This window comes from Dasypus novemcinctus, chromosome 1 (genome assembly GCF_030445035.2).
Source record: "Dasypus novemcinctus isolate mDasNov1 chromosome 1, mDasNov1.1.hap2, whole genome shotgun sequence".
In the NCBI taxonomy this organism is placed as follows: Eukaryota; Metazoa; Chordata; class Mammalia; order Cingulata; family Dasypodidae; genus Dasypus; species Dasypus novemcinctus.
In genome coordinates this window covers 131,709,982-131,722,494 of record NC_080673.1, presented here as the reverse complement: position 1 = coordinate 131,722,494, position 12,513 = coordinate 131,709,982, and the positions used below count along the sequence as shown (strand labels likewise).

Genomic DNA, 12,513 nt, shown 5'->3' with positions numbered 1-12,513 from the left:
TTCCATTTCCCCCTTACTTTAGGTCAAACAGCATTTTAAAGTCATGTTATTTTATGTAGACATGGATATTCTGCTGATCCGCATTGAACCTTCCGTATAAGATCCTTTTCCAGTTGCATCATCACCAACACCTTATATTGTTGTTAAACCTTTTTAACCAATGATTAAAGAGCATTGTCAAAATATTACTACTAATCAAAGTATTTTCCCCCAACCCTTCCTATTATTAATTTTATGTCATTTATATGTGAATATACATAAACAATTAAGTGTGTAATAAAAGTTGTGAACTTACAAAGCAAACATGCATAACATCATACAGGGGTCCCATATATCAACCCTCCACCAACACCTTGCAATGTCCTGAGATGTTTGTAACAAATTACGAAAGAATATTGTCAAAATCTTATTACTAATTATAGTTCTTATCTTACATTTGGTGTGTTTTTCCCCCAACACACCTTATTATTTTTTAAATATATTTTTTATGACAGAAGTTGTAAACTTATAAAACAATCATGCACATGTGCAGAATTTCCACACAACACCCCTCCATCAACACACCACACTGTGGTGGAAGATTTGTTACAGATAGGATAATATCATCTGATTGTTACCATGTCCCTAGAATACATTTGGCTCACATTTTCCATACTACCCCATTATCAACAGAGTACATCTTTGGCATAGATCTGAGACTATATTATTACCGATAACCACAGTCTATAGGTCACTCTAGTGATATTTTTCAAATGTGTTCCCAACACTCTGCAATACTGATATAAATTTGCTCTAGCTCACAAAGGGCACTCTTGCATCTGTACCATCAACCACAATTCTCATCCACCTCTTGGTTTACTGTGCTATTCAGTTCCTAGATTATTCTCTAGCATTCTGTCAACTGGCATTTACATACCTAGACTATCATTTTCAGTCACATCCCCATTTGTAAACTAGGTGTTATTCACTATGTGTTACTATCCATGCTATATACATTTCCACACTTTTACAATAAAACTAATTAAAATATTTACATACATTAAACATCAGTAGTCCATCTCAGTCCTCCACTTATCTCCATTAAGAATCCACCACTTACTACTAGGTCTCGAAGATATTTTCCTACAATTTCTTCTAGAAGTTTTATGGTTCTTGCTTTATTTTTAGGTTTTTGATCCATTTTGAGTTAATGTTTGGATAAGGTATGAGATAGAGATCCTCTTTCCTTCTGTTGGCTATAGATATCCAGTTCTTTCAGCACCATTTTGCTGAACGGACTGTTCTGCCTGAGCTGTGTGGGTTTGAAAGGCTAATAAAAAATCACTTGACCATACATGTGAGGGTCTGTTTCTGAGCCATCAGTTTGGTTCCATTGGTCTATGTATCTGTCTTTATGCCAGTACCATGCTGTTTTTACCACTATAGCTTAGTAGTATGATTTAAAGTCCAGAGATGAGGGTTTGCATTTCCTTTAATGATGTTTCTGGCTATTCAGGACTTCTCACCCTTCCAAATAAATTTGCTAATTGTGTTTTCTTTTTTTTTTTTAATGTTGGTGGAATTTTTATCAGGGTTGCATTGAATCTGTATATCAGTTTGAGTAGAATTGACATCTTAATGTTATTTAGTCTTCCAATCCATGTGCAAGGAATGTTCTTCCAGTTATTTAGGACTTTTTTTTATTTCTTTTAACATTGGGCTGCAGTTTTCTGAATACAAGTACTTTACATTGTTAAGTTTATTCCTGACTACTTGAGTTTTTATCTGTCATATTTTATTTTCACCACTCTTTTGACACTTTTAGTTACTTTTATTGATGTAATTTTCATTTCCAGACTCTCTTCCAGGCCTCTCTCTCCTGTCTTTTCTTTTCAGGGTCTAGCGCACCCTTTAGTATTTCTGGAAAATCTGGTCTCTTGCTTTGATATTCTCTCAGTTTCTGTTTATCTGTGAATATTCTAATCTTGTCCTCATTTTTGAAAAACAGTCTTGCTGGATATAAAATTCTTGGCTGGAAGTTTTTCTCTTGCAGTATCTTAAATGTATTAGACTACTGTCTTCTTGCCTCCATTGTTGCTGGTGAAAAATCAGCACTTAATCTTATTTGGTATCCCTTATATGTTATGCATTGCTTTTCTCAGAATTCTCTCTTTGTCTTTGGCATTTGACATTCTGATTAGTATGTCTTGGAGTTGGTCTATTTGGACCAACTGAAAAAGATGGGAGTATGTTGTGCTTTTGGACATGGATATCTATGCCCTTCAATAGGGTTGAGAAATTTTCTATCATTATTTCTTCAAATATTCCTTCTGCCCCTTTTCCCTTTTCTTCTCCTTCTGGGACACCCCTGACACATACGTTTGCACAACTCTGGCTGTCATTTAGTTCCCTGAGACCTTGTTCAATTTTTTCCATTCTTTTTTTAATCTGTTCTTTTGTATGCTCACTTTCAGAGGTCATTTTTTCAAGTTCACTAATCCTTTCTTCTGCCTCCTCAAATCTGCTATTATATGATTCCAATGCTTTTAAATTTCATTTATTGTGCCTTTCATTCCCATAAGATCTGCTATTTCTCTATGCATGCTTTCAAATTCTTCTTTGTGCTCATCCACTGTCTTCTTAGTATCCTTAATCTCTTTAGCCATCTCATTGAATTTATTGAGATTTGTGTGAACATTTATGATTAGTTGTCCTAACTCCTTTATGTCACCTGGAGGCTTATCTTGTTCCTTTAACTGGGCCATAGCTTCCTGTTTCTTGGTGTGGATTGTAATTTTTGGTTGGTGTCTTGGCATCTGGATTACTAGAGTATTTATTCTGGGTGCAGTTTTCCTCTTTAGTTTAGGGTTTCCTGCCCTTTCTCACTTGCTGGTTGTGCAGGATGTGCCAAGGATGTAATTGGTGCTATAAACTGTGGAGGCTCAAGCTGCCCTCATTGCCCCAGGGATGGATGAAGCTTCTCCCAACTTTCTCCTTTCCCAGGGTTAGGGACAGAGTCACAGTTGTGTGGAATAATCCAAGTCATGCAGGCCTAGACTGTAGTTGCCCAGAGAGACTGATGATTCGTATCCCTTTCTCCCCTGCCTGGAGCATGGATGAAGCTGCAGGTGTGGGCAGCAATCTATGCAGTGTAGGTCCAAGATGACCGCAGTTGCCCCAGTAGACTTTTAATTATTCAGTTTGTGTCAGCCAAAGGTACCCTCAGTTACCTGGATAGACTGGTACTGAGCTAGCCAGCCTCCTCCCTGCCAGTGGTGGGACTGTAGCCTAGGCTAGGGCTGCAGTCTGATCTGGGTGAAAGAAACCCGTTCCTACTGTCACTATGATTTTTGGTCAACCTGGCTTCCCCTCAGGCTGGGGGTGGAGTCAAAATTGCAGTCACCTGCCTCTTTCTGACTTGGACAAATTCATACCCCAGCTGTTCCTAGGGTTATTCGTTAACCATCCGAGTCTACCAATCAGTAGCTGTAACTGGCAGTCAACCATCTCCTCCTCCCCTATTTTTGAGAAATGGAGCTTCCAATTCCAGTCACAGAACAGCTCCTGGGGCAGCTTGCACCACCAGAGTAGAACAATCACCGGCCTCCGTAGCTTGGCCAGCAATTTCCCGGAGAGGATGGTGCAGGTCCCTGCACCTTCCTCCCTGTCGGAGGTGGCACTGAGTCTTAGGTTAGACCTTCAATCTGACCTGGATGGAAAGAAGCTGGTCCCCACCAGCACTGGGATTTTCAGTCCGCCCTGCTTTCCCTCATGCCAGGCGCAGAGTTAAAATGGCGGCTCCCGGCCTCTTTCTGACTTGGACAGGCTCAAACTTTAGCTGCTCTCAGGATTATACTTTAGCCTGCTGAATTTTACCCATCATTATCTGAAGTTGGCACGCAACCACCTTTTCCTCCCATTTTTTGAGAAGTGGAGCTTTCAATTACAGCCATGGAACAGCTCCCGAGGCGGCTTGTGCCTCCAGTGGAGGATGGGCACTGGCCTCCATGGAGCGCTCTACTTAGGAGTCTTCTCTGCAGATGAGAGTCTCCTCCTTCCATTCCTTCAAGGATGTTGCAGGATGCTCTTTTGGCCTCCTGAAGCCTCCAAACGGGTGCTTCAGCTAGCTCTAGAGAGTTCTGGATGTTTACTAACTGCCCTGTAGCAGGAGCTGACTCTAGGAGCTCCTTACTCTGCCGTCATCTTGCTGTCGTCTCTCCCTTCAATTTTGAAGAATAATTTCACTGGAGATAGCATTTGAGTTTGGTGGGGTTTTTTTCCTTTCAACACTTTAAATATTTCACTCCACTCTATTCTTCCTAGCATGGTTTCTAATGAGAGGTCTACATATTTCTTATCCTTCTTCCTCTTTAGGTAAAGTGTTTTTTGTTGTTATTGTTGTTGTCTTTGTTTTCTTTTTGTGCTCTGTTTCTTTCCACAATTCTATTCCTTGGCTATATTAAAGAGAAATGAAAGCATAAGCCTACAGAAAATTTTGTACACAAATGTTCATAGCATCTTTACTCATATTGTCCAAAGGCTGGAAAAAACTCAGGTGTCCTTCAACAGGGAAATATAAAAACAAGTTGTGATATATTCAGATAATGGAATACTTCTCAACAAAAAAAAAGGGAACAAGCTATGGACACATAAAACAACATGTATAAATTACACAGACATTAGGTTGAGTGAAAGAAATCAGATACGATAACATGCATACTTTGTGATTCAATTATATGAAGTCCAAAGAAAGGTTAAATGAATCTATGATAATAGAAATCAGAACAGTGGTTGCCTGGGATGATGGAGGAATGTAATTGACTCAAAATAAGCCCAATGAAACTTTCTAGAGTGATGAAAATGCTTTGTATCTTGGTAGGGACTTGTGTATATATATGTGTACACAATTGTCAAAACTCAAAAAAACAGTATAATCAAGATCTGTGTATTTTATTGTTTATATAAATACTACCTTGATTTAACAAAAATGCATCCAGGGTGTCTGACTTGGAGGAGGGGGACAAAATTAACTTTATGTTCATAAAGTTAACTTAGAAAAGAAAAATATAGCACATTCTGATTTCCAGTTTCAAAAGTCAATTGCAACCATGTTTGATTATGGGATTATAATCTTTTATATTCAATGCCTTGGGGGAAAATTTCTTCTTCAAACAAGTCTTCTACTCAACTTGAGAAATGTTATATTTCTTCTGCAATGACTTGGATTCATAAAAATCAATGTTAATATCAATGCCTTTAAACAGCTAAAAATGGCACCATAACAAAGATAATGATTATCTTTCAGAAGAGTTACAATCCTCTTGGCCAGAGGCATCATGCAGAATCTGGAAAAGTTTTCTCATGGCAGAAGCCCGTTGAATGGCATCAACTCCCCATGTGCAAGAATAGTAGGTATAATGTTCCTAAGGGGGTACTTTATTGAAGTAAAACCAACATATCAGAAAAATTATAGTCACCCATAGCATAGCAGTGGTCCATGTGTACATTCTCAGGTATACTTAAGGTCTCTAGGGAAAATTCAACTACAGCTCCACACTTCTGGGTAGGAGTAGCAGCTTTGTCAAAGTCTCCTCAGAAATCTTTTGAAGTTTATAGGACATTTTTTCTATTCTTACAAGCCCAGGTCCACTTCATTTTTTTTTTTAAAGATTTATTTATTTATTTCTCTCCCCTTCCCTGACCCCACCCCAGTTGTCTGTTCTGTGTCTATTTGCTACGTCTTCTTCTTTGTCTGCTTCTGTTGTTGTCAGCAGCATGGGAATCTGTGTTTCTTTTTGTTGTGTCATCTTGTTGTGTCAGCTCTCCGTGTGTGCGGCACCATTCCTGGGCAGGCTGCATTTTCTTTCGCGCTGGGCGGCTCTCCTTACGGTGCGCACTCCTTGCGCGTGGGACTCCCCTACGCGGGCGACACCCCTGCATGGCATGGCACTCCTTGCGTGCATCAGCACTGCGCATGGGCCAGCTCCACACGGGTCAAGGAGGCCCAGGGTTTGAACCACGGACCTCCCATGTGGTAGACGGTCGCCCTAACCACTGGGCCAAGTCCGCTTCCCCCAATTCATTTATTTATCAATTTGATAGATTTAGTGAGCACTTTTTTGCATGCAAGCCACTGGGTAGGCTCTAGGGATAAATCCATGGAAGGAACACAGAAGGTCAACTTAGACAACAGGTAAACTTGTAGAAGTGCCTAATGTGCTAAACTGCTGGTGGAGCTACCTTTAGAGAAAAGAGGGCAGTGGTTCTCCTTTGTTTGATGTAAGGTCTTCACTCAAGATGACTTTAATGAGTTACTCAGAAACAGTGGTTGTCTTACTTTGCCAGGGCTGCTGCAATAAAGTACTACAGGCAAGTTGGCTTAAACAACAGGACTTTATTGGCTCATAATTTTGGAGGCTAAAAGTCCAAAATCAAGTTGTCAGTAGGATCATGCTTTTTTGAAGTCATATTGTTTTGGTGGAGGCTTGCTGGCAGTCTATAACTCAATCTCTACCTCTGTCACATGGCTAACTGTATTCTTGCTCCTACTCCTCCTGTGTCCAAATTTTTTCACTTACAAGGAATCCAGTCATATTCGATTAAGACCCACATTGATTCAGTGTGGTCTCATGTTAACCAGTAACATCTTCAAAGTTCTATTTACAAATGGATTCACATCTATAAGACCAGGGGTTAGGACTCTAATTTGTCTTCATGGGGGACATGATTCAATCTATAACTGTGGGGAGCTGGCGGTTCACGATATTCGGCACAACATGGCAGATCGGGCTGTGATCATCAGGACGCCATTGCTTCCTTCTTCTTCCCTGACGGACCTCCGCAGCCACCACTGCACAGGCGCGAGGCGTGAAACTCCTGCGGGTTTGGCGCAAACACTCTGCCAATCCCCTCCTTAGACGCCTGTCACCTGCGAGACTAGCCTATCACCTATGGACATGCTCCCTTCCCTCGGTATAAATTGTACTGCCCTACCCCCAATAAACGAGGCTTGATCAGAAACCTGTCTTGCCTCCATTCTTCTTTCGTCCCCTGCCCCGCTCCTTCCCACAGGTCCTAGAACTCGCCCCCGCCGGTTCGGACCATATAACAGTGCCCAATACTGTGCTAGGAATAATGGAGCTGCAAAAGAAGTGGTACTTGACTTCAGGGAGGGCATGCCTTCCTTCCTCCAACAAAGAGCATGCAATAAATAGCATGTGATATGATCTACTGCTAGACTAACTACTGTAGGGCAGGAATCCCACCTTCGGAAAATAACTCCTGGCTGCTGTGCTAGCACAATCAGATCACAACCACCAGGGACAAACCTAGAGTGAAATAAAATTAAGTTTATTGGCTCATTGTAAAAAGGGAGACCACATATCCAGAGGAAACCGGAGGTGTCTCATCAAGGAAAGAAAGAGATAGGGTTATTACAGGATTTGGGGAAGGGTGCAGTTTAGGTGAAATTTAAATGAAGCAGGCTCAAAACAAAGAAGAGTTGTATGGAAAGGGGTCAGCATCAGGTTTGGACTGAAAGTGGACCAGGGTCCTGTTTTTTTTTGGAAACTACAACTTTAAGATAGATGCATGTCCTAACTGTGTAAAATTTGGGTGCTGCCTCAGCATCCATCTCAGGCTATGCCACATGCCTTAACAATGACCTCTGGTCTAAATAATAAATGGCTTTCTCCTGAGGCATAAACCTTCCCCATAGTTCAAACCCACATCTGCAGCCACCTAATAAATAACCATCCCTATTGACCTCAGGCCCTCAGTCTCTTCCCCAAAACTCACAAATCCCTGACTCCTGAGGGAAATTTACTTCTACCCATGGATCACAATAAAGGCACAAGCCCACAGGGTCCCTCTAGCTCTGCTTGTGTCCTCCCTACCCACCAGAGATGCAGTTTCCTGTTGACAGCTCATGGCACCCTTCTTTCCCTGGGACTTGTAATTACCTTTTCTCTTGCATTACGGCCTTGGCTTTCCATAGTGTCCTACCTGATCTCTACCTGACTCAAATTTAAAATTAAATTTAACTAATTCGAAAGAATGTGGGATGCATCCAGAAATCTATTATCTAAAGCTCTGTACCTGATTTGGAAATAAAAGCTGCTTTTCTGTGTCAGATTGATGTAGATTATGCAGGCAAGAAGGAGATGTTTCAAAACTTCTTACCCATGTGATTTTAAATAGCAAAGTTTCTGACAGTGTATGATTTTAGAGAACAAAGTTTTTCCTTAAGAAAGCAGTGGTTAAAGAAGGGGATTGCTATGACACTTCACAGCTGCAGCCTGACCTTGGCAGAAATGGTAATTTAGCAGCTGGCTTTATCTGTGGTAACTATGTCTTATCTGTGCCATTTATCCCAGCACAGTGAATGTCCAGTTTGGTTTTTACTTTCTCAGAGGAAGTGAAGTTTCTGCTTTCTCATTACAACCTCACCACACAATGCAGGTTCCTAGGCAGTGTTAACCTGATTATAGACTCAAGAAAACGATGGATAATGACAGGTCAATTTTTCCTTCCGAAAACGGAGGTAAAGTGGAGCTACAGAAATCCCAAAGCCTTGGTCAGTCAGGTCTCTCTCCTCCCCCCACATCTTTGTTTCGTTCCAGCCTTCAAGGTCTTACGAAGGGAATAGGAAACAAAGAACCTATTACATCCTTCCTGCTTTCAATCGAATCCCCCGTACCTGTGGAAGCTGTTGGGTAGGAGCTCTGGCTTGGGCAAAATGGGGCGTGTTGGCGTTTTGGCTGTACTGGAGAGTTTAGACACCTTCCCTGTCCCACAGCGTGGGACAGTCAGCCCGAGCATCGGGTGAGGGCGGAACCGAGCCGCCAGGCTACACCGCGAGCCTCTAAGACCTCCTGAAATAACCACCCAGTCCCGGGCTCAGACCTGGCTTTGGGCCACCCCCCCTCACGAGCGCTTTCTCTTGGCTCCGCCCCGGCCCGGCTTCTAGGCTCCGCCCCACGCGGCGCCTCCAAAGCCAGGCTACGCCGGGAGGGGGCGGAGCCGGGCCTTCAGCGGCTGGGACTGGAGCAGTGTGGGAGGTGCAGCCTCGGTTTGGGAGCCGGGGATCCACGGTGATGGCGGCGCCGGCCCGCGGCTTCGCGCTGCTTAGCGCCAGCCTGGGCCTCCTGCCGGCGCTGGGCAGGGGCGTGGTGTTGCCCGCGTGGGAGCCCAGGACGGCCGGGCGTGCTTTCCGGGCTTTCCGGAGCAGCGGCGTGAGGTACGAGGCCTCCCCGGCCCTTGGTCCTTTCAGGGCTGATCGCTGCGGAGCCTGGGCCTGTGGGAGGCACGGCGGGGGCGCCGGCAGGGGCAGCTGGCGCGGGCCGGCTTCTCGCGCGTGGACGCCAGGCTCGTGGGCACCCGCGCCCCGGGCTGGGGTGAGGCCCGCCTTGGCTCTGAACCTGGCCTTGAGGCGGGTCGCGTTGGCCTCAACTCCGGGAAACTCGACGCGCTGCGTTCTGGGTTCCCACACCAGAACGGTGCGTTTTCGCTGCAGGTGCAGTTGAGTGATTTAGGAAGATGAGAGGACTCAGGAAAGGCGCCGTAAGAGCACACGGTCTGCTTGTTCAGAACATTAATTTTGGTTTGGTTATTGTGTTTGGTAACAAAGGAGTAGGCTTAGTCCAGATGGTTTATTAATGTTTGAGTTTCTGAATTCCTTTGTTAATGGTTATGCTGAGGTCTTTTCCAGCTGTAAAATTCTGAGTTTCATAAAATCGGATATTAATCTTGCTTGCTCAGACTTTTTCTGCATGCTGCTTCTTGAACCTCCCTCAAGTCATCAGTTTTAGATCTGTATCTCCTTGGGCCGGGTTGCAGACTAGTGAAATGAAAATACGGAAAGGTACTGTGGTAATCGTTTTTGCACAGTGGCGCTCAGGAACATTTCACCCTTCCACCATCTACTTGTCTTAATCGCAGAGGCCAACCTAAGAAGCTAAAAATATATTCCTTTGACCCAGGGCCACTATGTCCGGTCCAGAACAGCCTCTGCCAGGCTTGGGCTTCAGTAATTGCGCTTTCACTGCCGTTTTACACGGCCCTCCTTGTATCTCCAGTGCCCCGCACAAAGCCGGAAATAAAATAAAGCTCAGTTATGCGTAAAAGAAAGCTTGTTTAATTTAAATGACCCTCCCTATTATTGTGTATATTTGTACATTAGTCCTCTAGTGACTCAAATTAAAAATTATTTCATATAAAATAATCTTGGGCAGAGTTTCTAGAGACTAGGTATTCCACCAGGGTATGTGAGAGAATAACAGTGATTCAGTGTTGGAGTTGTGTAAACTCTATTGATGTCTGAAGGAATTTGCCAATTGATTTGAAATTACCAACTCTACTACCTAGAAAAAGCAGATTGTGGAGAATACTTTTTATATTATAAAATTGAAGGAAATGTCTATTTAGCCATTATTTATTTAGAAAGCTAACTTTTTGAATTTAAGTTATTTTAAGGCTTCTTTCTGGTGTGAGTCCAACTTTTTTCAAGCTGTACAAATTGATTAATTTCCCTTTCGTAGCTTGATGACAAACAGGATGAACAACACCATGTTCCCTCTTTTTCATGCCTTGTGTGCTTACTTGAATGGAAGTCAACAGAAGACCAGTATACTCAAATATTTGGTTGTGGCCACTTGATTCACATGCATTTGAATACACACACATCTATCTTGGAGGGAACAGAAACCTCTTTCATTATATTTCTTTATAATTTAAAATAATTGGGTACAATCATTTTGGAAGGCTACTCAATGTAGATAAGAGGAATTAAGTTCAGCCCAGCTGCTGTATTTTAAGGTAGTGTTACTCAAGTTTAGATTAGGTTGTGCTTTTAACATCCCCTTGGCATTGAATACCATATTTAAAGGTGAGGTTGGCTGTAAGGTTGAGAAACACCTGTGAAGTGGTGGGTCTCGGGTGGGGAGGAATTTGGACAGTGTGTTGATGTTTATTGGTGTCTCTTTTCTCTTCTAGGACCAGCAGAGAGAAGAGATTCCATCTTCCAGAGGTCGCCACTGTCTGCCTCCCCACTTGTCCCCATCCTCAGTCTTCTTTTTTTTTCAAATAGCATATTAAACATATCACTTGTCTAGTTCTTTATAGTTAATATGGCTTAAATCTGACATCATGTCCTATTGACTTGAAATTTGAAAGCGAATGTTATTCTTACTGAAAATTGCCATTGAGTTTGAGAAAATATTTCCTAGCAATACTGACTTTTAAATAAAAAAATTTATGACTGGGCTCTCAGCTATATAGAACCTTAAATGAGAAATGAAGTTATTTTTGTTAATTTTTTAAAATATTTTTTACTAATTTGACACCCATGGAACATATTAAATGCCTTTTTAGTGAAAGAATTTTTTAATCCTTTCCAAAAATAATGTTGGATGCTATTTTGAACTTACAAATACCTTGAAGGGTCATTTAACATTTTTCTCTCAGTGGTTTTCCCTTTAAAATTTGCAATGTTTTTTTTCCCCTATTTACTCATGAGAAATTATATCTTATTATAATTTGGTGAGAAATGTAATTAATGTGAAAGAAATGAATAGCCCTGCTATTTCTTGCAGCTTATTTCTTAAAATTGACTACCCAAACAGCCAAATCTCCTCCCTTCCCTTCCCATTTTGCCCTTTAGTGCAGTAAGTTTATAAATCAAAATGTCCTTGGGTTATAAACCTCACATGAGTCTTTGGCCCAGGGCTTTACAGTCTGTGGAGCCTGGCAATAGCCTCTTCCCCCTGGCTGGAAGATTATAGACCTTGCACATTAAACATTAAGCTCTAAACTCATTGGCAGGTATCCTACAGCAAGGGGACTTGTCCAAACTTAACTTTTTTAGATCCTCCTACCTGGACTAAACATTTTCAGTAACTAAATGGCTATCTGTTGTGTTCATTGTCCATATATTTTTTTCCTGTAAGTTAGTGATTTCTTAATTTGGCAGCAGATTTTTTTTTTCCATCTTACTGTGATGCTTTTGAGCATTTGCAAAATTTTGTATGTCAGCCTACAGCTCTTTATGGAAGATTCACCTTTCACCTTTCTTTATGCCTCACTGCCAATGGCTCTTATAGTTTTTGCAGCTAGGCTAATATTTAAAGAATCTACATTTTTGGGCCTAGTAAAAGACACTAGTTTATTTAAATATTCATGTTTTTTGGAGTGGGTAGTTTTAGAGTAAGTAGTTAAGTTTATTTAAAAAAAAACATTTTATCAGCAAGTCTCTTCATTTTCCTTCAGACTCTCCCTTCTGCCTTCTAGTACTATGTATTTCTATCTGTACCTGTAGAGTTGTCATTTGAATTAAAGACCCTTTTATCGTCATGTGAAGCTTGAAGGGCCAGACTCCACTTAGGAACATTATGAAAGCTGATTTTCTGTATATTAATTTCAATCAAGATAGAGCTACTCCTAAAAACTAGCAGAGACAGTATCTTAAAATCATATGCTATTTTGTTGGCAAATGTGATAATATACTTTTCCTATCTTCCCACCTTCTTTTCCAGTGAA

At 41.7% G+C, this 12,513-nt stretch overlaps 1 protein-coding gene across 1 annotated transcript in view; it reads left to right on the top strand.

The window, feature by feature from the left end:
• The first annotated feature begins 8,986 nt into the window (after nt 1-8,986).
• Nucleotides 8,987-12,513, top strand: part of MTHFD2L (methylenetetrahydrofolate dehydrogenase (NADP+ dependent) 2 like) — a 157,910-nt gene continuing 154,383 nt past the window's right edge. Inside the window, exon 1 of the mRNA XM_058296984.2 lies at nt 8,987-9,217. Within this exon, the coding sequence (XP_058152967.1) occupies nt 9,075-9,217 (143 nt within the window). The 5' untranslated portion in view covers nt 8,987-9,074. The remainder of the gene's footprint in view (nt 9,218-12,513) is intronic.